Raw genomic sequence first — 24,730 nt, 5'->3', positions numbered from 1 at the left:
CCGCTGAGTGAGATCCAATCATCGGTGCCTTTGTGCACAACACGGAGTGACCTACCGTGCTATGAGAGAGTGGCGAGGGGTTAGAGAGGGGTTGGAGTTGGCTTTTAGCGAGGAACATGGCCCCAAGCAGACCAGACCCACCTCTCTGCTTTATTCTCTGGAGTGTGGCAGATGAAATAGACTCCACTTAAACAAGCCACAAGATTCTGAAAAAAAAAGAAAAGAAAAGAAAGTAGCACGCTGTTGTGTTTAAGTGTTTTTACACTCTAATTACAAAATCAGCTGCATTGTCCTATGATATTTTTAAATTAGGCGTCAAAATAAAATGCAGAAGATACAACAAGACAGTAGCATCTAAAACGATTCCTGCTGGAGCTGGACTGTTGGATACCTTCCATATTGATGTGATGTCAGTGTTACGGATGAAATACAAATCAATGCTGGCTGAATTTTCCTGCTTACAGTCAAGTGCAGACTGTGGCCTGCAATACTCAATATTCTTTTATGACTGCAAAGAATATTTTTTTTATAATGAAAAATTCACACACTCACCGTGTAGCTTCTCCACCGTCTCTCTCCTCCATGAGCATACAGCGCAGTGTCTGCAGTGTTTACGTTGTAAGGTCGATCAAGACTAAATATACAGATGGCCATGCATATGCTGTGTACTGAAAGGGCCCGGCTGTGTACATTAACCACATTAAAAAAAAAAACAAACTCACTGTGTTCATAAAGTCGGATTCAGAAAACATGCTGTATAAAGACGGAGCTGAATATTTCCCTAATCCTTATAGACAGAAAAATGACACAGGCAATGAAAAACTGCTAAACTCTTCCCTTATCAATACCCTTGACAGTGATGGTAATGATATTAATTAATGAGTTTACAAGTGTCGATGCCAGATTACAAAGGTTCATCTCGTTATTGGCTTGATTGATGTTTTCACTACGGTCAAATGAAAACAAGACCGACGCTCTGCAGCCGTGCTAGCAGCTCTGTGCGGTTGTACTTCCTTTAAGCTAAATGCAGCATGCTAACATACTTATAGTGACAATGTTAGCATGCTGACATTTAGTAGTTAGCGCTGAACACAAAGTACAGCCGAGTTTGTCATGTTGCGTCATAAACCTAAAATAAAGTAAAAGTATGTAAAGTTTCATCTAAATGCAGCCACAGTTTCAGCCACATTTCTGCAAAGGAAATGCTAATGAAAGTATTTAAGTCACTTTCCATCTACTACTGTTTTGTGAATATTAGGAGTCGGCCACATCAAGATAAACAGTTTGGGGGCAACCATGCAAAGTGCTATTAAACTAGAGAGAAGACGGTGTAACGAGATGACACAATTAAAAGAGCACCAGTCAAACATGTACTGACGGAAAACCATGTGGAGAATATGGAAATATGGCATTCGTATTTGTTTCAAGTATTAATGTCATGAACGTTTTTCATCTCGTCACTAACATGTGACAGTTCGGTCAAATACTTCACACACATCACAGTTCATCCCTGAAGTCCGTCTCCATTGCACTTTGTCATATTTTGTTTTTATCAATGCACCAACTTTTCTACCTCAGCCGAACGTAAAAAGTCATTTTTGGAACATTTGACTTGAGAATTGCTGGCAGGTTTTTTTTTTAAATGCAAATTGAAAATGTGCATAAAGGTGGATGGAAACGCTCTTAATGTCTTTATACCAAATGCAATGGCAACGCAGCCAATAGATGTCAAGGAGGCAGTTTACTCTGAATAAACTGGTAATCTATCCATCCAAAGAGGCAAACAGGAAAATGAATCAATGATCCCAACACATAGCAGCTCACAGACAGTAGTAAAAATTATGTCATCTTTTTGCTTTTTGATAACAATATATTTCGATGAAATCCCCTGTGGAAAAAGAAAATAATCACTATAATTACACAGTGGTTCAAGTCCAGGCAATCCCCTCTCTAATGTCCCATTAGCCTAATGCAACATTATGTTGCTAATGAGACCAAGATTTTTTCACTGTGTGGCCACAGTGTTATTCTTATTAATTGAGCTTTCAGCACGTGATCCATCCACTGTATGTTCCAGATGAGTCAGCCCCGCATGGGCGACCAGCAACTCTGTAATTGAGAAATCACGATGCTTTTATGGAAATTGCAACAACCCTTACACATTCAGAGCGGATGACCGCTATGATTGGCTGTTATTTTACACTTCAGGGTTGTTTTTGTTTTTGTGGTCTGAGGTGTGACGTCAGCAGACGTCGGCTGCAGAGCCGACACAGGAGCAGACAACAGGAACGATCCTCTCTCTCTCTCTCTCTCTCTCTCTCTCTGTGGAGAGAGGGTGTGAACTAATGGCTCTTTAATTTCTAACAGCAATCAGTGTCATTGCTCCAAACTGGAATATTGAATGTTCAAGACGCATTCTGTCTTTGTGATTTGATATAACTGATGGTGACACTCAGCGAATGTGGCTAAACAACTCCACTTAGCATAATGACTAATTACAAAGCGTTTGTCGGGATGTGACAGTCTTACACGCCCTCGCAATAATAGAAGACGAGGTTTGTGCCACCATTAATACAGTAGCTGCAGATAACCTTCAGTCCCTGCAGAGGACTCTCACACAAATTGACTGTGTGCTCTGCTTCCTTATCAGCTCACTGACAACTCTCCCTTTATGCTCTGATTTTTTTCATTACACAAGTCAATGATTTAGTTGTTTTAACTTGAAAGAGAACAGATTTGTGCACGCCCCGCCCCCCTCATGGGAACAAAGAGGAATGGCTGTGGAGTGATGCATTAGTATAATGAGATGGTTGGATATTTGCAGCGTTCATTTAACACAGACCGGCGACACGGACTCCACACATCTGGCGCTGCGGAGAATCTCACTTGTGAAGGGAGTTTCCCGTTTCTGAAGATTTCTGCCATCATATCTTCATTTTATTTAATCTTGTTACATCTGGATTTCAAACAGCTTCTTATGTTCGGTCAGTTTCATATAGTGGAAATCATGTTGTTTGTTACCGGGGGCAACTCAGCGGCCAAGACGTGATGTCCAGCACAAAAGAGATTAACCATGGTCCTCCCCTCTGACTGACAGACCCTGACCTGAACAGACCAGCTCAGGCTTTCATCGCCTGTGGACACCTGGTCTAATTAAAATAAATTCAAACAAACCGCGGCACGGTGGTGCAGTGGTCTTCCTGCGTGGAGTTTACATGTTCTCCGCGCGGGTACTTCCTCCCACAATCCAAAGACATGCACGCTAGGTGACTCTAAATTGCCTGTAAATGTGTTTGTCTCTAAACGTCAACTCTGGCGGCCTGACCAGGGTGCACCCCGCCCTCACCCAAAGTCAGCTGGGATTGGCCACGCACCTAATAGGATAAGCGGTATGGCTAATGAATGAAGAAAGAAAACTACATTAAAACTAAATTAACTAAATGTTTTTTAAATTGAAGTGTTACTCAAATTATTCGGTCCCACTTAAATGTCTAGATTCTTTCTAAAATCGTATCACCTCTTAGATTAGAGTTTGGATTGAATTTCTCATTAACAGCCTGTTTATTTTGGCTCTTTCATAAATGCAAATGGTGCAGAGTGGAGTCTTGTTTGGAGTGTAATGTATACGTTTGTGAAAGGTGTAAAGGAGCATAGAAATCACACGGAAGGATTTACAGTAAGTCTCGGTTGATTGTTTCATTTCATTGGACTTTTGTTTGTTTTTGTTCCTTCGTTTCTTTGCTGTCACTGCCGTTGGGTTTTGTCGTATCAATAAAGCAAAAATAAGAAACAAAAAAGTCTCTCCTCCGAGCTGGTACAGAGGGTGCTCCAGTCTTCCTGAATGCCGTTTTAAAGTCTCTTTTGATAGATGAGAGCTTTTTCTCCCAAGAACCTTCTGCAGACAAGTTTGTGCAGATGAGAGATCTCTGTCATGGAATATCAAGTGCTGATTTACTGTATAATAGATTCAGAGATAATACCTCCTGCTGTCCTGCCACCTGTTCTGTCAGCCCGAGAGTCGTGTCGCTGCACACAGATCCACGGCTCGTTTACCAGCTCGCAGCACTTCAAAAACAAGCACATCCCTATTAACCAGTCAAAGACTTTTCCGAATCAGCTCAATCGTAGGGAACCGCCTGCCTGAAGGCTGCTCACACAATCACAGTGATGGGATGGGATAAGTTGGTAGAAGATGTAAATGTAGCGGTGGAGCTTTCGTCCATCCAGCCTCAGTATCTTCCTGTCTCCGTGTGTGACAGTGATGAAGTGCCTTAGCTGGGCTTCTTTGGCTCCTTGCTGAAAAATGAAGCCATTAGTCGCAGAGGGAGAGGAGCTGAGGCGCTGAGGCGGCCGAGGCTCGTGGGCACGTGAAGGCCTTCCCAGTCTTCCCGCTCTTGTTCTACACCGGCCTTAACAGGACGATCCATCTTAATCAGAGCGCAGTCCATGCAGCACTTGGACGAGGCGATTTTTTTTATTCACCAAAATGACAAGATCATCATTTCACGAGTAAACGAGCCAGAAACAAAAAGGTTGCGAAAGTCGAGAACAAAGAATGCATTCATGGTCGATATAATAAAATCAATCAAGTTATATCAAAGATAAATCAATACTTTCCCTGTTCTCCACTGTCACGTGTTTTGTTGCTACAGGCTTTGTGTCATCCTCTTCCTCTCCTCCTTCCCCTGTCTTGATGTACAGTGTGTGTGGTATACGACGTTGCTTTACAGCTTCAGTTGGGTCCAGGAGATCAGAGAGTTTTAAAGAGGAATTCCACCCCCTCCACGCCCTCCCCACCTTCCTGCCTCTAGGCGCTACTGGGTTGTTGACTCATGGAGCAGAAGTTGCTGTCAGCGCTGTCGCTGGCAATGCATGTCTACTCAAGGTCCATGGTGTGTGTGTGTGTGTGTGTGTGTGTGTGTGTGTGTGTACAGTATGATGATGTGTGTGAACGGTTTGCAAAGTGCACTACTCGGTTCAGGCAAAAACGCTGCAGCCTGTCCACTGACATTACCATCAAGTCACAAACAGCTCACCTTTCAGTGTGCCGCTAAATGTTTGTGGCTTATTGTGTGTTTGAATTGGTTGCTGTAGGAATGTGTGTGTGTGTGTGTGTGTATGTGTGTGTGTGTGTGTGTGTGTGTATGTGTGGAATGATGGTAAAGGTTCCTTCATGGGCTTGACACAGTGGAAATGAAGAATATTCTACTTTCATATTTTATGTTATTAAATGTGAGCCGTGTGTATAAGAATTACACGCTCTCACCACCGTGAACAGTGCAGTAATAAATCAGCAACAACCGAAATCCTCCCAAATGGAGGTTCGCGGGAAGATTGGACGTTAAATCATTAACACGAAATGAGACTTCTAAAATCCACGGGAATACCAAGTGTTCCTCTGACAGTTCTTCTTTTCCTCCATCAGCTGATCTCTTTCTCTCCATCTCCACAGAGTTCAGTAATCATGTACGATGCAGCGAGGGTGCCGTCTCCTAAGGATGGCGCAAATGGGGTGTCGCAGCCGGTGGTCCCCGGAGCAGGAGCAGGAACAGCTGCGGGGTCAGGAGCGCCCACGCCGACTGCAGTCCTACAAACTAAAGCTGAGGACGGACAGCCAGGTATGGAGGAGGAGGAGGATGAGGAGGAGGAGGATGAGGAGGAGGAGGAGGAGGAGGAGCCCAAAGCAGAGCCCGTCCTGGTGAAGAAGCCACACAGAGAGATCCTGGACCATGAGAGGAAGAGGAGGGTAGAGCTGAAATGTATGGAGCTCCAGGAGATGATGGAGGAGCAGGGGTGAGTAGATGTGATGAGCAACTTATAACAATAACACGATGGGCCTCATGCAAGGACCTCTTAAGAACAGCACATACTTAAAGCTGCTATGATCAGTATCTTTATAGTGACCATCAAATGACGTGAATGATGTGAAAGGGTGTCGCTCACGATCAACCTACAAAGAATTATCACCCGAAATCTGCAGCTTTGATCGTGACTTTCAGCTCGTTGCTCAGCAGCTGCAGCCGTGAGTTAGCAGCGCTTTGAGCTGAACACGCAGTCGCTGTAGATACGTGCACTAATTCACTCATAAAACTCACTTCACTCACAAAATACACTTCTGGTAGCGCTCAAGCATGTATAGCATGACTGTTACGTGACCTGTGTAGACAGCTGGATAGATGAAAACAGAAGTGCATCTTTTCCATCAGTCTGTGACGCGGACAACAGAGGAGTGTAGCTGAAACACTCAGAAAATTAGCAGATGATCCAGGTCTGAGGTTTGGCTCATGTACAGATACTCTGCCTTCCTTCAGTCGGAAAAATACTTGAGTGTCTTCCAAAATGATAACGCCTTAATCCGAATGACACTAGAGTTTAAATATGAAACCAAAATCAACTAAAATAAAAAGAAAGAACTAAGGCAGCTGTTTTAATATTTTGTTATTATTTCAAAAGCTATAATACGACTGCTGACAGGGCTCTTGCTTTGGTCCACTGACTCCCGACACAGGGACCTGAAGTTTATTTTATTTTTAATCTCGGGGTGACACGTTCGTGAATGAAGCGCTGCCACAAATGGAACCGAACAGGTAGCCTTTAATAGCAACGTGGGAGCGCTTATTATGCTAATGACCAGATTTCACCTACGCACTCCTACTCATACAGTAAGCAGGTGGCAATTTAAAGAGAGTTCTGGGATGAGAATACGACGGTGTTCTTGCATGAGGCCCCGTATGTATTAAGCACGAAAACATTCAAGTAGCACTGAATAAATGTTGTTCCAACGAGCAGGTAAGCTCTTCAGTTGCACTGGGTATTTAATGTCAAGTGACAGAACTGTTTCCACTGAAACAGTAGTTGTTTATCTTTTCCTTATGATTCACTTGCTGGGGAGCCGGTTGAAGTGCACGCCATGAAAACATCGTATGTGCTGTAGAGAACTTGACATTGACAGGTATGTACCTGTAGGGCTGCTGAGTTCACAAGCTGCACCGAAACATTACATTCAAAATCTGTTACCTGCCAAAAGTCATTTTCATTGCAGCCCTGGGAAGAGGGGAAAAACAAGCCCCTGCAGAGGAGGGGAGTAAACATAAGACGCTGTGTTATTGTTAGGAAGTGGTGCATAGCGGTTGTATTTTGGGGACACGGCTGTTTGAGCAGCATGCTATGGAAATATTATCAGTAGCTGTGATCTGACCAATCGAGCGCCTTTTTTTCAGTCCTGTTAAAAGCAGTGCATTCTGCTATAATGCTCTGACAAATGAAACTAACGTCATTATGTGTGATGCTGCCCTGCTCCTAAGATAACTGTTTCCCAGCACAGGGAACTGTTTGGTATTAAATGAAGGACTCTACAGGGACCATGTTGGCAGGGACGTGGTTACTTCCTGCTTGGCCACCTGCCCCAGATAACATAATTGGCAGTGTTCACAATTAGCAACCCAGTGAAGACTCATGGTCTTTCTCAATGGACTGGTAGCAATAGGCTCCTGTGGAGAATCAGTGAGGTGATGAAGATCCTCACTGTCAGGTAGACAGAAGAGAGAGGCGACTGTAAAGCCCCTTTTCAGCAGGTCAAGACCCGCTAACATCAGGCTTTTGTCAGCAATGGAAAAGGGTTCAATCTGCATTCACATCCGGGTCAGATGACTCCGCAGTAGACGTGGGTATTTACCAGGATGAACGCGCTGATTTTTGCCCCTTTTCCTGTTGTAACTTCTTTCAAAGCACAAACACTGTAAACACAGAATCCAGCACGGCGCTCTGCAACCAGAAACACTGAAATAACTTTTGAAAACACACAATCACCGATGGAAGTGTCTCACACGGAGGCTCCTCTGTGTCTGTGTGCTCTGTAGCTACACATGAGAAGACATCGCTCCCTGCAATTGTGTGCGTCCTCAGTCCGAACAGAAAGGCGAACTCGGCTGGCGGCATAAAAGGTGTTAATTGCCTTTTATTAGCAAGTTTACCTGCGTCTACAAAACCTATCTTGGTGTAAAAAGGGTATTTGTGTGTCTGGAGTCTCTACACTGCGCCCAAGCCAACAGTGGGACTTAGACAGGATCGACGCTGCACTTGGAATTGAACCGTTGAAATTAAAGGCAGAAATGTCTCACGGTGAAAAACAAACATTTGCATATTACTTGAATTCAAGCTGTTGAATTCATGTGTGTGCATCTTAGTGAAAACGATGTGGCTTCAGTAGCTGGGAACAACAAATCCTGGTAATCCCCTGAATCAAGATTGCACCGTGTCTCTTTGCAGCAGTGACATGAATTCTACCTCAGAGATGAAAATAAAAAACACACACACACACACACACACACACACACCATTGTTAGATACATGTAAGATACATGAAGCTTCACCCATAAGCTGCAGCACGGATGCAACGTTACTCATCCTTGAAGTTTTTGCATATTTGCAGCCATCACTTGAACTTTGCATTAACGGCCTTATCCTCAAGTAATGGTTATTAGTCAGGTTGCCATAGAGACACTCAGTTAAGAACACAGGCCAACCCAGTGTAGTCTGTTTCATTAGCATGATATGTGTCCTCCAGCGCAAAGTTAGGAAGAGCTTGGGTTGCTTTAAAGCGTGTCCATGGAAATTGTGGTGACTGCAGTCGCTCCTAATCCACAATCTGAGGGCCACACACACACACACACACACACACACACACACACACACACACACACACACACAGTGCTGCTTGAATAACTACAGCTTGCAGGCAATCTCCAGGCTAACTGAGACTATAATTAATGACAAGCTCTGGGATCCTGTGTTGGTACATAGTAAACTCACTTTCCCACTGATACCAGGTGACATTTTATTCACATCACAATTTGTCATGATAGAAACCTGCAAATCCTTGATAGATGAGGGTGATTTAATTGAATAAAGGGCAAGCTAAGTAATGAGTTGTTTTTTTGGTTAAGGCTTGATATGAGCAGTGACAGGCATCAACCTGAATGTCAGAATGAGGGATCTGCGTTTTGCAGATGCAAAGATGATGACGCCTAGTTTTTCCTGTGTTCACTTCTGCAGCAGTAATTGAGAAAACTACCTTTCCTGCTGCTGATCGTTCCATTGTAGTGTGGAGAGATGGAGAGGGGTGGAGAAGATGGAGATAGATGGATGAAAGTTTCATTGTCTACGCACTCATCAAGCCTTCCCTCCTTCCCTGGGCATGACTGGGCTTGTCAGGCGGTAGGGCCTCATTAAGACTGCAGGGAAATGGTGGAGCTATGGCAAACTGAAGCAGCTGAAAGGGGGGGGGGGGGGGGGGGGGGGTGTGTTCGCTGTTGCCATCTGTCAATGTCCACTCATCTGCTGGGCTGGAGTGGACATAGTTGCCCCTGGTTTGACAGCGATGTAAAAGAGCCCTGATGTCTATTGGAACAGTGTAGTGGCAGGCAGCAGCTTGGCTAATGATGACAGAATGCGAGCAGAGCAGAAGCCCGCACCGAGCAGCTCCACACACTCCTCAAGACTGCACGGGCTCGGCTGGCAGACGGTCGCACTTGAAGGACGGTGACCACTCAGCTGAGTGTTAAAACTCTGGACGGGCTCAACTCATCTTGTTAAGCTATAATAAAAAGAAGAATCTCATTTGCCAGCTTGGCTCAGCACAGCTCACCCTGCCTCTCCAATTTCTAATGTGCCTCTTTAAATGAGAGTGTGTGTGCATGTGTGCAGGATTAAGGGATAGAGCGGGGGGATGAAACACAGGGGTAGACAGGCAGAGCAATGCCAGGCATTAGACACAATTAAGATGGTGGCTGGAGTCTGTTTTCATTTGTTGTGGATTTAACAGAGGGGGCAGAGCTGCAACGTCACCCGCGAGCCCCCGTCCTGACTGAGGCCTCGGTGCAGGATTAGCCTGGGGGGGGGGGCAAGTTGGACGTCTGCCTCCTTCTGTAACCCTGCCAGCACGGCAGACACTCCCCTCCTTTCTTTGACACACAACCCCCCCCCCCCTTCAAATCCAGTTCATGCTCTTTCTCCAGAGATAAGACCAGGATAAATAGTCTGTCATGAGTGATGGCCTCACCCTGGGAGCCAATTAGACAGGCTCAGCAATTAAAGGAGTCTGTTCATTTAGCTATCCAGGACCTGGCAGCGTCCCCCCATTCACTGGCACATTGAGTGCTCCGCCACTGCAGGGAACATTGCCCTTTTATGTATAATAGCTGGGCCGGAGGTTACGTACGTGGGGCCATTTATACATGACATCTGTCTGGAGGAGCGTGAGACACGAGCTGTTAGAGCGGCTCTTGGAGGAGATGGTAAAAAATGCTTAGTGTCTTTGTTTCAACAACTCTGGGTACCTTATGATAACGACTTGCTGCCTTATTTTAAGCTCAAGGTCTGCTCTGCATACCAGGGTTCACACTCTATTTCATGGACATTTTTCCACGCTAATTGAACCATAATGATTGTGCATGATTCAAACTCCTGTGGCGTCTGAGCCTTTTTCCAGCTCTTTAATGAGCTCTCTGCGCTGAGCCTCGCTCAGTCTAAACTGCAGGCTCCCTTTAAAACACACGACCCGCGTATACGCATCTGCACAACACACGCACACATTAAACAAAGTGTGTGCTTACGCCTGTCTAATGCATGCATAAAACGGTGTGCGCCACCAGTGGTAAGGGCTGTTTAAATAAGCAGGAAAAGAGAAGATATTGTTGTTCCTGCTTCACCAAGCAGAAAAATTAGATGTGCAAGTTTGTATTGAAAACTAAATATCTGTTGTTTTAAAGCTGAGTAGAGAGGTGTAGCCTGCACAAGCAAGGGAAAAACCACAGGGATGTATGACTGAATTTAAATGCACAGGAGGGCAAACAAGGGCCACAGTTTAAATTCAGTCATGGCCTGGGAGCTACGATGCAGCATTGTGGCCACTGCTGCCACCGTATTGCTTTAGTGACATCTGCAGTGACACTTTGAATTGCAAGAGAAATGAGTAGCCATAGGATCCCATTAAGAGAGATGCTCTCAGAGCCAGAGAAAATAACTATCTCTGCTCTGATGGAGCTTTTCCTGCAAGCCAAAGCCCGCGTCATAAGACCATAAGCCTGTGACCTATAAGACTGAAAATTGGAGGGGAAGGCATCTCAGGAACAATGACCCATTTTACACTGCGGGGCTCCCAAGCGTATACAGAAGGTCCATGCGAGACAACAACAGCTTCAAATGCTGTTGTTACAGGAGGTCTTACAGAAGATGAACGATCAGAAAGCGTGGCAATGGCGGATTGTGGTGCTCCAAACACTGATCTGCTTACACTGTGGGGGAGGCGGAGAGGTCAGCTTTATATAGTGAGAGAAAGGTGGTCTCTCTTTCTTTGCTTCTTTTTGTCTGGTGTGTTATCTAACCAGAAAATCTGTGAATCCAGAGAGCATCAATTGAACATCCTCTCCACATGAGTGTTGAACCACAGTGGCAGCGTCACCAAGGCTCTCGGTAAGTCTTTTTAATTCTGCCCCTGAAATAGAAATGTGGGGGTGTTCGGGTTTGCCTTTCCATGTTCCCAGCGCCATTCAATCTTACTAACTACATTGGCGTCACTCTGCCTCTGTGCTCTCTGCAGCGGGATTGATGGCTGCAGAGTTTCATAGGTGTACAGCAGCGCCTGGGGACGACTTGTGGAAAAAGGCCCTTCGGATACCAAATGCAGAGACATCCCTGGCAGTCAGGAGGAGCACACACACACACACACACACACGCCCTACACATAGGCACCTCCTCATCAAATCGATGACTATCAGCGTAAGAATGGTCTCTGGGCCAAAGCTATTCATTTTCCAGGATCATGAGTTAATGGGGGAAATCTGTGGGTGCTCGGAGCTGTCTAATTACTCCAATCAAGTTCTTTAATCGTGGTGATTTTTCATGCCTGGGGTGGTGGGGAGCCCCCTCACTCTGATCGATGTCTCCTGTCTCTCTCTGTCCAAATCACTGGGACTTTGCATGCTGTAGGCAACAGGCCTGGGCTAAATGGCTTTCATTTGGCTCCACTTGGCTGGCTCTGGCCTCGCCCCCACCTCATGCACATACACTAACACACACACACACAAATGAAAATATACAAGTGCCCTGCACAGTTTAACATTCATTTTAATTGGAATCCAGTATTACCCGGCCCATCCCTGAGAGTGACCACTCCAATCAGCCCCTCCTCTGCACGGTGTCAGGGCAGAACAGATGGTGCGTTAGGCAGAAAGCAGCTACCTTTACAGCTGCGAGAAGTGCTAATTAAATGTGCAGAGGATAGATGTGTTGTTTTAGTCTGCTTCTTCTAATAGCTTCTGACAAATGTCCAATATGTGGCCATTTACACAGATTGATTCAAGCTCATTATGGATTTTTCTTTCATCACTTATTTTAAGTGCAACTCAAAAGTTCAGCCATAATGGAAGAAAGGGTTTTCAGTCTCACATCAACATGGTTTTCTTTTCAGAATTCATTGTGTCCATAGATTTTTATGTCTGTGGGTGAACCTGCCGACCGTTCACCAGGTTCCTGCAGGTGTTCAGGTGCTGTGGGGGATTCTTGTTGAACCATATTTCTAAACCTGAGGCTCTATGTTTGAAGCAGCACCAGTGCTGTGCCTTCACTCTCTGACTTTGGTTAGGAAGCTAGACCCATCCAAAAGAAACAAACTTTGCTGTGCTTCCTGCTGTGAAGCTGTGCTGTTCTTCAGATTCGATCGGTTCAGTGGGAAGACAGAGAAAGAGGAGGAAGTTATACTGAAGCCCACGAGTCAACAGAAGCTTTAGCCCCACAAGTTGTGACCCCTATTTTCTTGCTTTAACCGCTGTGTCAATAGAGGTAGCTGCAGGCGCTAACATCCTCACCATCATCAGCACAAATGTGAAGGAGAAAGCCAGACAGTCACGGCACATGTTTGGCCAGAACACATTCATTTTCACAGCCAGTATCCTCTCTGAGCCTTCTCACCCTTTTATCTATTGTACACCCTCCTTTGATCCCTAACAGACAGCTGAAAGCACGCAGGGACTGCTGGAGAGTTGTCGGAAAGCAGCCATAGGAAGCAGCTAACGTATGGTGATGGCTCCTCCGCCGTGCACGGAAAGCCCTGAATATAAAGTGTGTGCTTGTAGCCATTGTGCTGAGTTGACAGCCGCTGGGCTGAGAGATTGCCATGCAGCAGGACCTGATGGTGCTGTCACACCGGCTGGCTTCTTCTCTGTTGGGCCATCTTTCAGGTATTACAGCTCTCCACCACACTTCTCCTAATCTCATTCTCTGCACCTTCAGTGTGCTGATAGCACACAGCTCAGAATACGTGGTATCGGCTGCTGTATTTAATCTGAGAAAAGTAAACGCTCCTCAGACTAATGTCATTTCCGTGCTGAGAACTGGTCGTGCCTTGAGCTGCAGTTAAGAGATGGAGAGAGAATCTGAAGCATGTAAGAGTCTGTTTCAGCACTGAGTGATGGACAGCTCCTCTGTCAATGTCAGATGTTTTAATTGTGATTAAACAGGAACATTAGTTGCATGTGGAAAAGTCTTTTGTGTACTTTTGGTCTGGGTCTGTAAGCTCAGGTTCCTTAGTTCAGATCTAAGAGAAATCTTAATGGTAGCGCTGGGGCTTCAAAGTCTAATACTGTCTCCTAATACCCCGCCCCCCCGAGACAAGCCTGAGGGAACTGAGGAATGTAAAGAGGACCATGAAGTTTGGGGGTTTGCAGTGGGCTACCTGTTTTTTATCTTTGTTTACATTTTGTCAAACAACACCATTAAAAGTTCTGAAGTTGACACGTTTTTTTCTGGGATCTCAAAGCAGATTCTTAAAACAGACGTTTATTCTCGATGGAGATAATGGAGACATACTGGCGACAGAGATAATGATATCCTCAGGAAGTGTAAGTCACACTGGATCTTAGAAATATGTTTATAATATCTGTGTGTTCAGATTCAATTAAGAAATATTTTTTGATGCAAATTGCATCAGTCGGGTGCAGAGGGTTTTAAAGTACATGAATTGCCTCCGTGTGTCACGTCCTCCGCTGCAGCTCCAACTGTTCGGTGAGACAACACGCCCAGAGGAGCGGAGGCTGCTGGTGTCATGTCGACGTACTTGGAATGAAATGTTCAGAAATCACATACAGGCCTCCTCATGCTTTTACCCATGCGACGTATCACACGTGGTGTAGGTATATACTGTAGGTATCATGAATAGAAGATTATAGTTGCTCCAAAGCTTTTATTATATTCAGTAAATCTTTTGTTTTTATAGTAACTTTGACATTTTGGAAAATGTACTTACACATTCACTTTCACTACTGTCTTGAAAGACTGATGCGACTCTCTTATCTGTTCTCTAAATATGAAGCTACAGCTCTTGTTGTTGAACTCTATATGAACACCACAGTAGATTTATTAATGGCGGAGGCTTCCAGCCGGTCTAACTCTGTCATCTGGCTCTCGGCCACGCTTTCACAGCTTTATTAATTCTCTGGCTTTTTCCTCTCCCTCCTCTCTGCCTTCATGTTTCTGTGCCTCTGTAGCTCATTACAGCTCATTACCAGCGCCAGAGCGGAACGTGGAGCTGGTGTGAGATGGTATGAATACACCAGGAGATCAGCTCGGTGTACAAGTGCATTTAAAGGGCCGTGTACCTTCACAGAGCTGCACAGCTACCCTCTGAGTATTTGTAGTATGGAAAAAGAACAGAATCGACTTCATTCCCTCTGCTGTGATTGCTCAGACAGGCTGTTTGAATTATTGCTGTGTCCCTGCAGAGCTGTCACCACGTTTCCAGCGGCAGGTCTGCGGACACAGGCTGCGGTGTTGCTCACAAACGGGGAGGAGAAGTAAGATCACGATGAATTAAAGTATAACTGATCATTGTGATTCTCTCCTGCTGCACCCATTATACGCCTGGAATGAAAAAAAGCCCGAATTTTAATCAATTAGCAAATATGAATACAAATCTATAATGTGACACTGACAGTAATTTCTCGTGCGCCACTGCAGCGGTCGGCAGTATTCTGTGTGTGTCAGCTTGTTGAGAGCTCCTCTGCCCCTCAGGTCCTCTCAGCTCAGCGAGTTATACAGCGCTTACCCGCAGAATAAAACATGACATGCAGCCCAAGCCTGAACAAGTAACCGGCCCGGGTCAGAAGAGGCTGACAGTGAGTCATCAGAATATACATCATTCGGGAGAGTGTAATGTTTGGTCAGGACACGGTTGGAGACAGTCTTTGACATTTTGCTCAGACTCTGTGTGATAGCAGGGGGGAGGAGTTATGACGGATGACAATTAGCTTCACAGGTGCCCCCTCTGCATTCAGGACTGTCATTAGAAGCTGCTGCTTTAATTTGCAGGTTCTTCATAGGCCTTCACACAGTCTGTGGTTAACGCTGAGAAGAGTTCACTTCACCCCTGTCTGCTCGCTACTGAAGCGAGTCGTCAAAGCTGCAAAACCCCCGATGAGTGTTCCCTCGCTAACTGTTATGTCTTCATGTCCGTCCTCAGGTACACAGAAGAAGAGATCCGACAGAAAGTGAGCACATTCAGACAAATGCTGATGGACAAAGAGGGCGTTATCACCAGAGAAGGCTCACACACACAACCAGTGTAAGTCACCGTGCGTCAGGTTTAATGTCTGTGATGTGCGCGTTAGGAATTATCTCTATCTGTTTGTGTCTGTTCGTATCTATTAGAACTATCTGTTTATGTCACAATATCTGTACCTGTAGTGCAGCGGTGGAAGATGTTTTACTGAAGTAGAAGTAGCAATATCAAGCTGCAGAAATTCAGAATTTTACTTAAAGTACAAAAATATTATCATCAAATTTTCCCCGAAATTACCAAAAGTAAAAGTGCTGATTAGGCAGAGAAGTCCAGCTCAGTATAATGTTTGTTATTGGACTTACAACTGGTAAAGCTCAGGCTTATTTCAACCCCTTTATATACTGCTGGGGATCTTGTTAATGAAATGACATCTTAGCCTGTTACATCACAATTTGTTTGATGATTGATTTTGTGTCATTAATTTGCAGATTGACTGTCAATCAAATTTAGTACATAAATATAGTGGAGTAAAATGTTCAATATATTCCCTAGTATAAAATATAAAGTAGCAGAAAAAGGAAATACTCAGGTAGAGTGCCTCAAAACTGAGTAAATGTACTTACTATCCACCACTGGTATTCAAATTTATACTGTATATAGTGGTTTTAAATTGTCTAATCTGCCTCACTTTCTGCACTGAATAGTTTTTTACTCCATTTATTCTCCTCATGTGTATGTCTATAAGCTCTCAACAACATAACCATGTACCTGGATCAGCCAAATAATTAAACATGGTTTGTATTTCAGTCCCACCTTCACACAACAGTAAGAAGTGAGTCTAAATAAAAGCTGTGTAAGTGTGAAAGGTGCAGGCGGAAACAGAGCAGCAGCTCAGTGTTAAAAGTCAGAAATGATTGGAAGTAAAGTTTGTTTGAAGTGTCAGTGCACTTCAGAGAAGGTCCCAAACTTCAGCTTGTCAGTTTCCAGTCTGCTGTCAAGGTGCCGGAGTTTAATGGGATCTCGAGGTAAAAAATAACACCTCGGAAACATCCGTCAAGCTTCATCCTGCGCTGCACAGCCAATGGTTAAGAAGGAAAAATGAAGCTGTATTTCACATCTTTTCAGGTGACATTATCTGTGCAAATCCAAATAATGTATTTATATTCATTTTACACCCCCAGTGTGCATGCACAATTATTCACCTCCCTCTCCTTATTTTACCACATTCTGTTCAGCAAATTTATGAAGGAACCCAAAGCCTTTTGTATTGTATCTATTAATTACAAGATGATTACAAAAGCTTTGTAACAAATAAATCTGATAAAAATAGACAGCAATAAATAACAAATGCAAACAGAAATTGATTTTGATGGGTTATGAGAAATGACCTGCCAGTCTAATGACGTCTTCAGGCCGTCAGTTACAAAGAATACGGACCCTAATTGCAAAGGTGCAATGAATTTTAATTTGAATCCTTTTGACTGGTAATGCCTCGTTCTGAATACGCAGGGAGTGCTTGAACCCCACTGGTTTAAAAATAATCAGCAGCATTTTAAAGTTTATTCCAAACTCTGCTGGAGGCCAATGAGGTGAAGATTGGCATGATAATTGTCAATTTGTGTAGCATTAAGCCACAGTGTAGCTATGAGCATGAGGTGGGAGGAAAGACGCCTCATCTGAGGCAAACACAGATGGAATCAAAGGAATCAACATGAATGAATGAGTGTACAGAAACACACACACACACACACACACACACACACACAGTGAAAAACATGAGAAACAGCAACAGCAGGAAGTGGGTGTGGTGGCACTCCTGAGTCGGTCCATCGTACTGTACGTGTGAATGACTGAGAGAGGCCGTATGGCGGTGGCAACGTGACCCGCCGTCTGTGAACTAATGACTGGTAATGACGCTGATGCTTCCTGTCTCACAGACAGGACTAATGAGTCTCCCTCCTCTGCACCTCAGCTGGTGTCTGACATTAAACTAGAACACGCTGGAGGAGGGAGACAGTCATGTACAGTAGGATGAATGTAAAAAACAATCATGGCCCAGAGAAAGCAAACTACAAAGATACAGCAAGTTTCGTTTGTTTTGCTTTTCGCATGATTCACTCTGAAGGGCACTTCTGAGTCAGGTCAATTTAGGATTTTCAGAACTTGCCTCAAATTCTGCAACTTTCCCTCAGCAGAAAGACCTTGATGTGGAAAATTGAAGAAGGTTGTAATTTGCAGGCTTGTTATCCCTCCACTTCTCCACATCGTCTATACTCTCTCTCTCTCTCTCTCTCACACACACACACACACACACACACACACACACACACACACACACACACACACACACACACACAGACATGAATGAACTGAACTTCAGACCCCTCTGAAGTAATCTACAGTGAGTCCCTCTGCTCCACATTGTGACTTTTTGAAGTGAACTTTCTAAATCTGGAGCATTATAGCAAGAATGTCTTACTGTATGTCCCCCTGCTCAAAACTGCACTCTGGACCCCCCCCCCCCCCGATACTTGGATCAGCAATCCCCAGCATTAATAGGTAATACATCAGCGGACCCTCACGTCACTTAATGTGGGTTTATGAGGCCTTCAGTCACGGTGGTAAACAGGCAGCACTGATTTCTGGCTCGTCTGTGTCACAGCACTCTCTGTCTTTTATCTCTATCCATGCCAAAACAGATATACATCAACACAGAGCTATATAGATGTCGATATAGTCATATAGATTTGCAGATTTGCTCCGTCCCGCTCTGAAATGTACTGTTGCCTTCAGTGTGTTTGAGTTTTGCTCAGCTGGGAGGTTTTATTGCGATGCCATCTTGTCCACAGGGACTGGTACTATTGACAGGCTAGGCCCCTCAGCTGTAGCTTAATACTCTTATACACTAGCAGTAAACAGCTACCTAATAACTCTGTTTACCAATGCCCCACATTGATTTCCTGCAGAATGGATGGGAACGTAAGCGAGAGAAGGAATGCAGTGTGTAAAGCCTGTCGGAGCTTTTCAGGCTTACACACCAAGGCTGTCCGATCAGAGCGGGATCAATGGAGAATCAGACGCTGGGCTTCACATAGCCGTTCAATATCTGATGAGAAGCCTGAGACCAGGTTTCTTCATTAAGAAACAGAAATATATTTCATTTTAATAGAAATGACTGTAATGCAGATATCTAATCTATGTGCACACAGAGCATCAAGCTCTTTCCCCAATAATCACAGAATCGATCAGCTCAGTTTAAACTCCCAGCCCAGTCCATCCTTCATCTTAATCTGACCACCATAAAGCAGCGACTAGGTTTGCCCCCACCCTCATCCTGAGGAGTAATCAATCCAACCTCCACCCACCTCCCCCCCTAGAATAACAAACCATAACTCTCTACAGCAATAGAAATATATCCAAGCCTTCAGTGGCAGAGTGGCTGTCTGAGTTAGGATATGAAGGAGCTGCACCACTTTGTGCCGCAGCCCTGAGGAGGGCCTTGGCCACAGTCCATCACTGCCAGGTCCCACGGACAGTGGCTGAATTAGGGAGCGTCCTGCCTCACCGGGGCACCGTTAAAGACAGGGACACTCACTCATCTGCCTAACAGGGACGCCGTCTTGATCAGGACCAGACTGGACAGATGTCTCCGGCATGTTGAAGCGTAGCATCAATGAAGAGATTACAGACAGGAAGGGGAATTAGTTGATTTATCACTAATGACTAAGCATGGGAACCACTAGATAGTTTCAATTGTTGTTAATTGCTCTTTTTGGCAGTGTGCTTCATTCCCGGTCCGCAGGGACACTAGTGTCAGGCAAAAGGCTGAACGGCTGTGAAATTAACCTTTTTGTTTTCTAAAAGGCCAAATTGAGATTGTAAATGTTAATTCAATAAGTATTGCAAATGCAAAGGTCTCACCCTCTTAGAAGCGGTCAAAAATAAAAATACATTCAAAAAACATTATGTGAAAGCCAACAGTGACATTTTACACATTTATATCAGTGTAGAAGAAAGCACATTATCACAGAGGTGGTCATATGTTTTTCAAATTAATGGCAGTCTAATAACACACATTAGAAATGCAGTGTAAAAAGCTGCATCATTAACACACTCTACTTCTTCTACATTGCATGTAGCTTTTGTTGATAGAGACCTTTTCCTACGTGATAAATAAATATTTCACCTGCGGCATCACTACAAAGAACACTGTCCTGTACGGCCATATTTAATATTAATCTGACATCTTATTAGAGGAATATTAAAACATGCAAAATATATAAATAAAGCAAGTGCAGAGGAGTTTGAAGTGTTTTTTACAGCCCTGAGTCGTGTCTGCAGGGTGGCCTGTGTGAAGCCTGAGAGGCAAAATCCAAACGATAGTGTTTAAAGAGAATTTAGTGAGAACTGAAATTGAAAAAGTGAGACGTGATGGGGGGGTTATTTACTGCAGAGCATTGTGTGTGTCTCCCTCCTCTCAGCACAGTATTCAAAAGTTAGATGCTCTCCGTTTTATAGTGATAAAATGAGCTCAGTGAACTTGCAGTGTATCCTTTATCTGAAATGCCATCTAGTCAATATTCACTCATAGGCAGTTTCTAACTTAATGAGTTTTTAACTTGTTAAAGCTGAACTGCCACTTTCTCCTCTCTGAATTGTTTTTGTTGCTCAAGTTTTCAAATTTCCATGATTGGTGTAATGCAAGTTTATTCATTAGAGCGAGTGTTGCAGTGTGTGTGTTTGTGTGTGTGTGTGTGTGTGTGTGTGTGTGTGTGTGTGTGTTGAGCTCGCTCAAACACTGCATGTGTGCGGAGAGGGCTGTCAGGTTGTTGTGAGGTTATTTTGCTGGTACTTGGCATCCCTGCTGTGCCCAGTGGTGCTCAGCCAATTAAAGGCTCTGTTTCCTCATCTCCTCCTAACAAACCGTCAGACCTGTTCCCTGCTCAAGGCCGCTCCACTCTGTCCTTCCATATACTTTACACCATTTATTTTGTCACCCCTCCTCTCTATCCTGATCTAATGTTAAATTCGTTCTGATAGCGTTTCCCATATGTGTTTCATCTCCTTCCTCCAGATGCACTCTCCTTTGCTTTGCTAACTTGTTTTCGTGCAGCACTTCAGCCTCTTCATCTCATTACTCCTGCCTGTTTTTATCTCTCTCTAACTAATTGAGGCTGCATGGGTAGTCATCGAGGTTATGACTGTGTCATCATCACTCTAATCCAAATAACCTCCACACAGATTTCTCTATGCTTTATATTTGTGTAAAAATTGCCAGAAAAGCCCAGAGTATGACCTGCTGAGATTGTAACAGTACTGGGACGTGTCGGGTTCAGAGAGCTGGGACCACAGGAGGTAAAAAGTCAGTGCAATGTGGGTTTTTTTTATGGTTTTCTAAGCCGGCGAGGTCAGATTTTGTGGATCAGAGGAGGCCACATGAGAGGGAAGGGGGCAGTGAGGCAGGGAGGATTAGGTAGGATGCTATATACAATACAGTATGTGTGAAAAACAAGATATGAATCCCACAAGCTGAGTTGTCAGTGTGAGAAATGATGATATTCTCACATGGCTGTGGTGAGGGAAGATTACACACTGCAGTCACAACAAAGTTTAGTGTGTGAGTGATGAATAAAGAAACTGGTCAGTCTCTGTTGTCTTAAATGAATCACACATTAGACACAGCAGAGAATCTACTGAAGTCCCCCCACCCTCCCCCACCCCACCCCATCCCCCAAAAGCCTCTTTTGCCAAACTGCAATGAGGACAGGTCATAGTTGCCTTTTTCTCTGAATAACAAATTCCAGTAAGAACCGTTTACAAAAAGCATCTCAGAGACACTACAACCCCTCTCAAGTGAACAGTGTGACATCAGAGGTCACACTTACCCTATGAGTTATTACTGTGAGTTCAATTGAAACTGACTTTCTATCCAGCACCATTATCAGGTCAAAATTTTCATTTGTCCAATACTTAAAATGAATCACATTCCCATCAGCCTCAGCTGTTCGTGATTAGTGCTAATTAGCAACTCTTAGCATTAAAGCTGAAACATTGAATCCATCCAGGCAGATACATACGACCAATATCAGCGTATTGTAGATACAGTGTATTGGATCAGGACACACACAGTAACAAGAAATTGCAACACAGAAACGTCTAATCAGGTCATTTAGAAACTCTCACCGTCAGTTTGTCCAACAGAGAGATTGTAAAATGTTTACTTAGCATGTATGTTAGCATACGATACAATGATTAACTTCAAACATTCCGCCTTGGTCAGGCTATGGTTAGCGAGCTAACATAACTAAACTAAGAGGGTGAACATGACACCTGCTAAACATCAGCATGTTAGCGTGGCACTGTGAGTATGCTAGCATGCATTAACATTTTAGCCTCAAAGTACCACTACAACCTCAGTGAGCTGCCAGCATGGCTCTGGACTCTTGATGATGACATTGATGATGATGATGCTGATGATGATACTGAGGATTGATATGGAAACCGTGGTTCTTCATGGTCTTCATGATCCTCAAACTCTTGTGTTTTCAGGATCAACCACCTGCACTAACCCGCCTGAACGAGTATGAAGAGAACCTGAGTTGGCTGGTTATGAAGATGGAGACTATGACCAAGATTACCACAGTGACAACAGGTAAATCACATGTTCAAAACAACACACACACACAACACACACCACACACAACACACACACACACACACACACAACACGGAACACCACACACACACCAACACACACACAACTGGTTGACCAGCTTCCTCATCCCCTCAAGTGATGAATTAATCAGCCATCTGTTTTCGCTGGGTCTCTCACATGGCGCTTGGCTGTTTTCCTTTGACTAAATACCCATGAACATACAACTGATATCAGGGCAAAAAGTGCTCTTCAATCTAACTAGCAAGAGCTGGATGCCAAGTAAGAAGCGTGACCCAGAAAAACAAGACAATACACAGCCATTATTATTTTATGTAAAGCCGTAATGCAGATGGTCATTTAGACTCAATGTTTCCTGCTTGGTGTCAACTTTACCGACCAAGGAACTAAGTGTGTAAATTTCTTGAAGCATTTCCTGTTTTCCATTGTGAGATCGTATTGAAATGAATATGTGTGTTATGGCAGAAATGAACTGTGGAAATGGAGAAACACACCTTATCGTCTGTTATTGGCACTGGCACAAATAAACTATAACTCGAAATTTATTCCTTATTGAACAATGATTATTTATAAAATCATTGTCCATGTAGTTTCTGCCTTTTCGCTCTCCATCTCGGATCATGCCCTCTCCTTCTGTTCTTTCTGTGCCATTCCAGATGAAGAGGAAATCAAGCAGCTCTCCAATCCCGACGTAGGAAAAAAGCTAAAAAGGACAGAAGAAGAAATCCGGCCGCTCGAAGGAAGTCGGTGAGTGGAAAAACAAGCTTCTACCTGATGAAGTCGTGTCGATTTTTCTTTTTTTTTTTTTTTTTCTCTCCAGCCTCGTTGCACAGAGTAATTTAACTGTGTTTGTGAAACGGAATTCCAATTATTTTCCTGTTGAATTATTGCAAACGAGCATCAGATACTGCAGTTGTGTGTGGTGTGTGTGGGGGGGGGAGGATAATCGTAGTGAGTGAATTAGCAAGCATAGTCTCGTCTTTCCAATTTTCTCTTGACAAGGTCAAGCAAAGGAGAGAGAGAGAGAGTGAAAGGAGGAAGTAGACTGGTGGTGAAGAGAAGAAAGAATAAGTGGGGAAAGGCAGGAAGGATGAATATGAGCACTGGGCACCAAAGAAAGCAGCTGAGCTAACTGTAGGATGAACCTGCGCTCACCCTCTGAGGTGTAAATGTTAATGTAGCACAATGACAAGTGAAAGGCCAAGGATTTAACCTGCAATCCTGGAGGCTCATTTTTACAGTCATTGCATTTTGCAAAAGAATGTCTCCTCTCTCAATGCAATAGGTTTTTGCAGCTACCTCCCGCCCAACTCGCAGAGAGAAGAAGAAAAAGAGTGGGAAGAACACAAGCGAGACAGGTGAGTGTGTACAATAACATTGTGAGCGTCATCAGTGATGTGGTCATACCAGAAAGACTCTTGACTTTTCACAAAGGTTTGGTCAACAGCTGCCATCACATGTGATGGTTGAATCAGAGATGTGTCCCACCTTTGATGTTTCCAACTTACTGGAACATAAACGTGAATAAGTAAATAGCTTGCTCACTGGGGAATATTTCCAAATATTACAGAGTGTTTCAGATGTTTTTGCTGTTGGTTCATTTTTTCTCTTGTTCTGTTGTCTCTTTGTTAAATAGTTTCAACAATTATTGTGGTAGGAAGGAAGGGAGGGAGGAAAGGAAGGAGGAAGAAAGGAAGGAAGGGATTGAAGGAAAGAAGGGAAGGACAAAGGGAAGACAAGGAAGAGGGAAGAGGAAAAGGAAGAAGAGGAAGAAAGGAAGAAGTAAAAAAAACTAAGGAAGAATAAAAGGAAGGAAAAAGGACGGAGAAAAGTAAAGAAAGAAAGAACAAAAGAAAGAAAGAGAAAGAAAGAAAGAAAGAAGAGGCAGAGGATTTGGATGGGTAAAAGGGAAAAGAAGGAAGAAAGGAAAGGAGTTTAAAGAAATAACTAGAAGAGGGGAAGGGAAGAAAGACAAATTCAAGGAATAGAGGAATGTAAAAAAGAGAGACAAGAAGAAAAAGTAATAGAATGAAGGAAAGGAAGAAAGACTGAATTCAAGGAAGGAAGGAATTAAAGACATAAGTAAAAGAGAAGAAAGAATAGAAGGAAGAAGGAAAGGAGGAAGGCGGCAGGCAGGAGGAAGGAAGGGAATCAAGGAAAGGAAGGAAGGAAGAAGAGAGGAAGGAAGGAAGGAAGGGTTGCAAAAGACTCTAAGAAGAAAAGATAGAAGGAGGAAGAGATGGGAAAAGAGCACGGAGCTATCAGCAGAATAAACCTGTGCAGTGACTGCTGGATATCATAATGACAAAAACAATGGTAGAGTGCCCTCCTCCCCCAGTTCTCTCAGTCTCTCGCCTGACTCGGGGGAGCGGGGCTTAAATGTGTTGCTCTAATACCCAGCTGGATGAGGGGGGGGCGCCAATAAGAAGAAACAAGAAAATGAGCCTCGTCACAATTGCTGAGCATCCCTGCACTGCCCCGGCTCCTGTTTTCCCACTCTCTCA

At 44.0% G+C, this 24,730-nt stretch overlaps 1 protein-coding gene across 1 annotated transcript in view; it reads left to right on the top strand.

Annotated features, from left to right (window-relative positions):
• srrm3 (serine/arginine repetitive matrix 3) overlaps window positions 1-24,730 on the top strand; it is a 79,049-nt gene that overhangs the window by 34,333 nt on the left and 19,986 nt on the right. The window contains exons 2-4 of the mRNA XM_022746099.1: window positions 5,453-5,584; window positions 5,645-5,793; window positions 15,515-15,616. Of these exons, the coding sequence (XP_022601820.1) occupies window positions 5,465-5,584; window positions 5,645-5,793; window positions 15,515-15,616 (371 nt within the window). The 5' untranslated portion in view covers window positions 5,453-5,464. The remainder of the gene's footprint in view (window positions 1-5,452; window positions 5,585-5,644; window positions 5,794-15,514; window positions 15,617-24,730) is intronic.

This window comes from Seriola dumerili, unplaced genomic scaffold (assembly GCF_002260705.1).
Source record: "Seriola dumerili isolate Sdu_G_001 unplaced genomic scaffold, Sdu_1.0 BDQW01000091.1, whole genome shotgun sequence".
NCBI lineage: Eukaryota > Metazoa > Chordata > Actinopteri > Carangiformes > Carangidae > Seriola > Seriola dumerili.
This window is presented reverse-complemented; position numbering and strand designations above follow the sequence as displayed.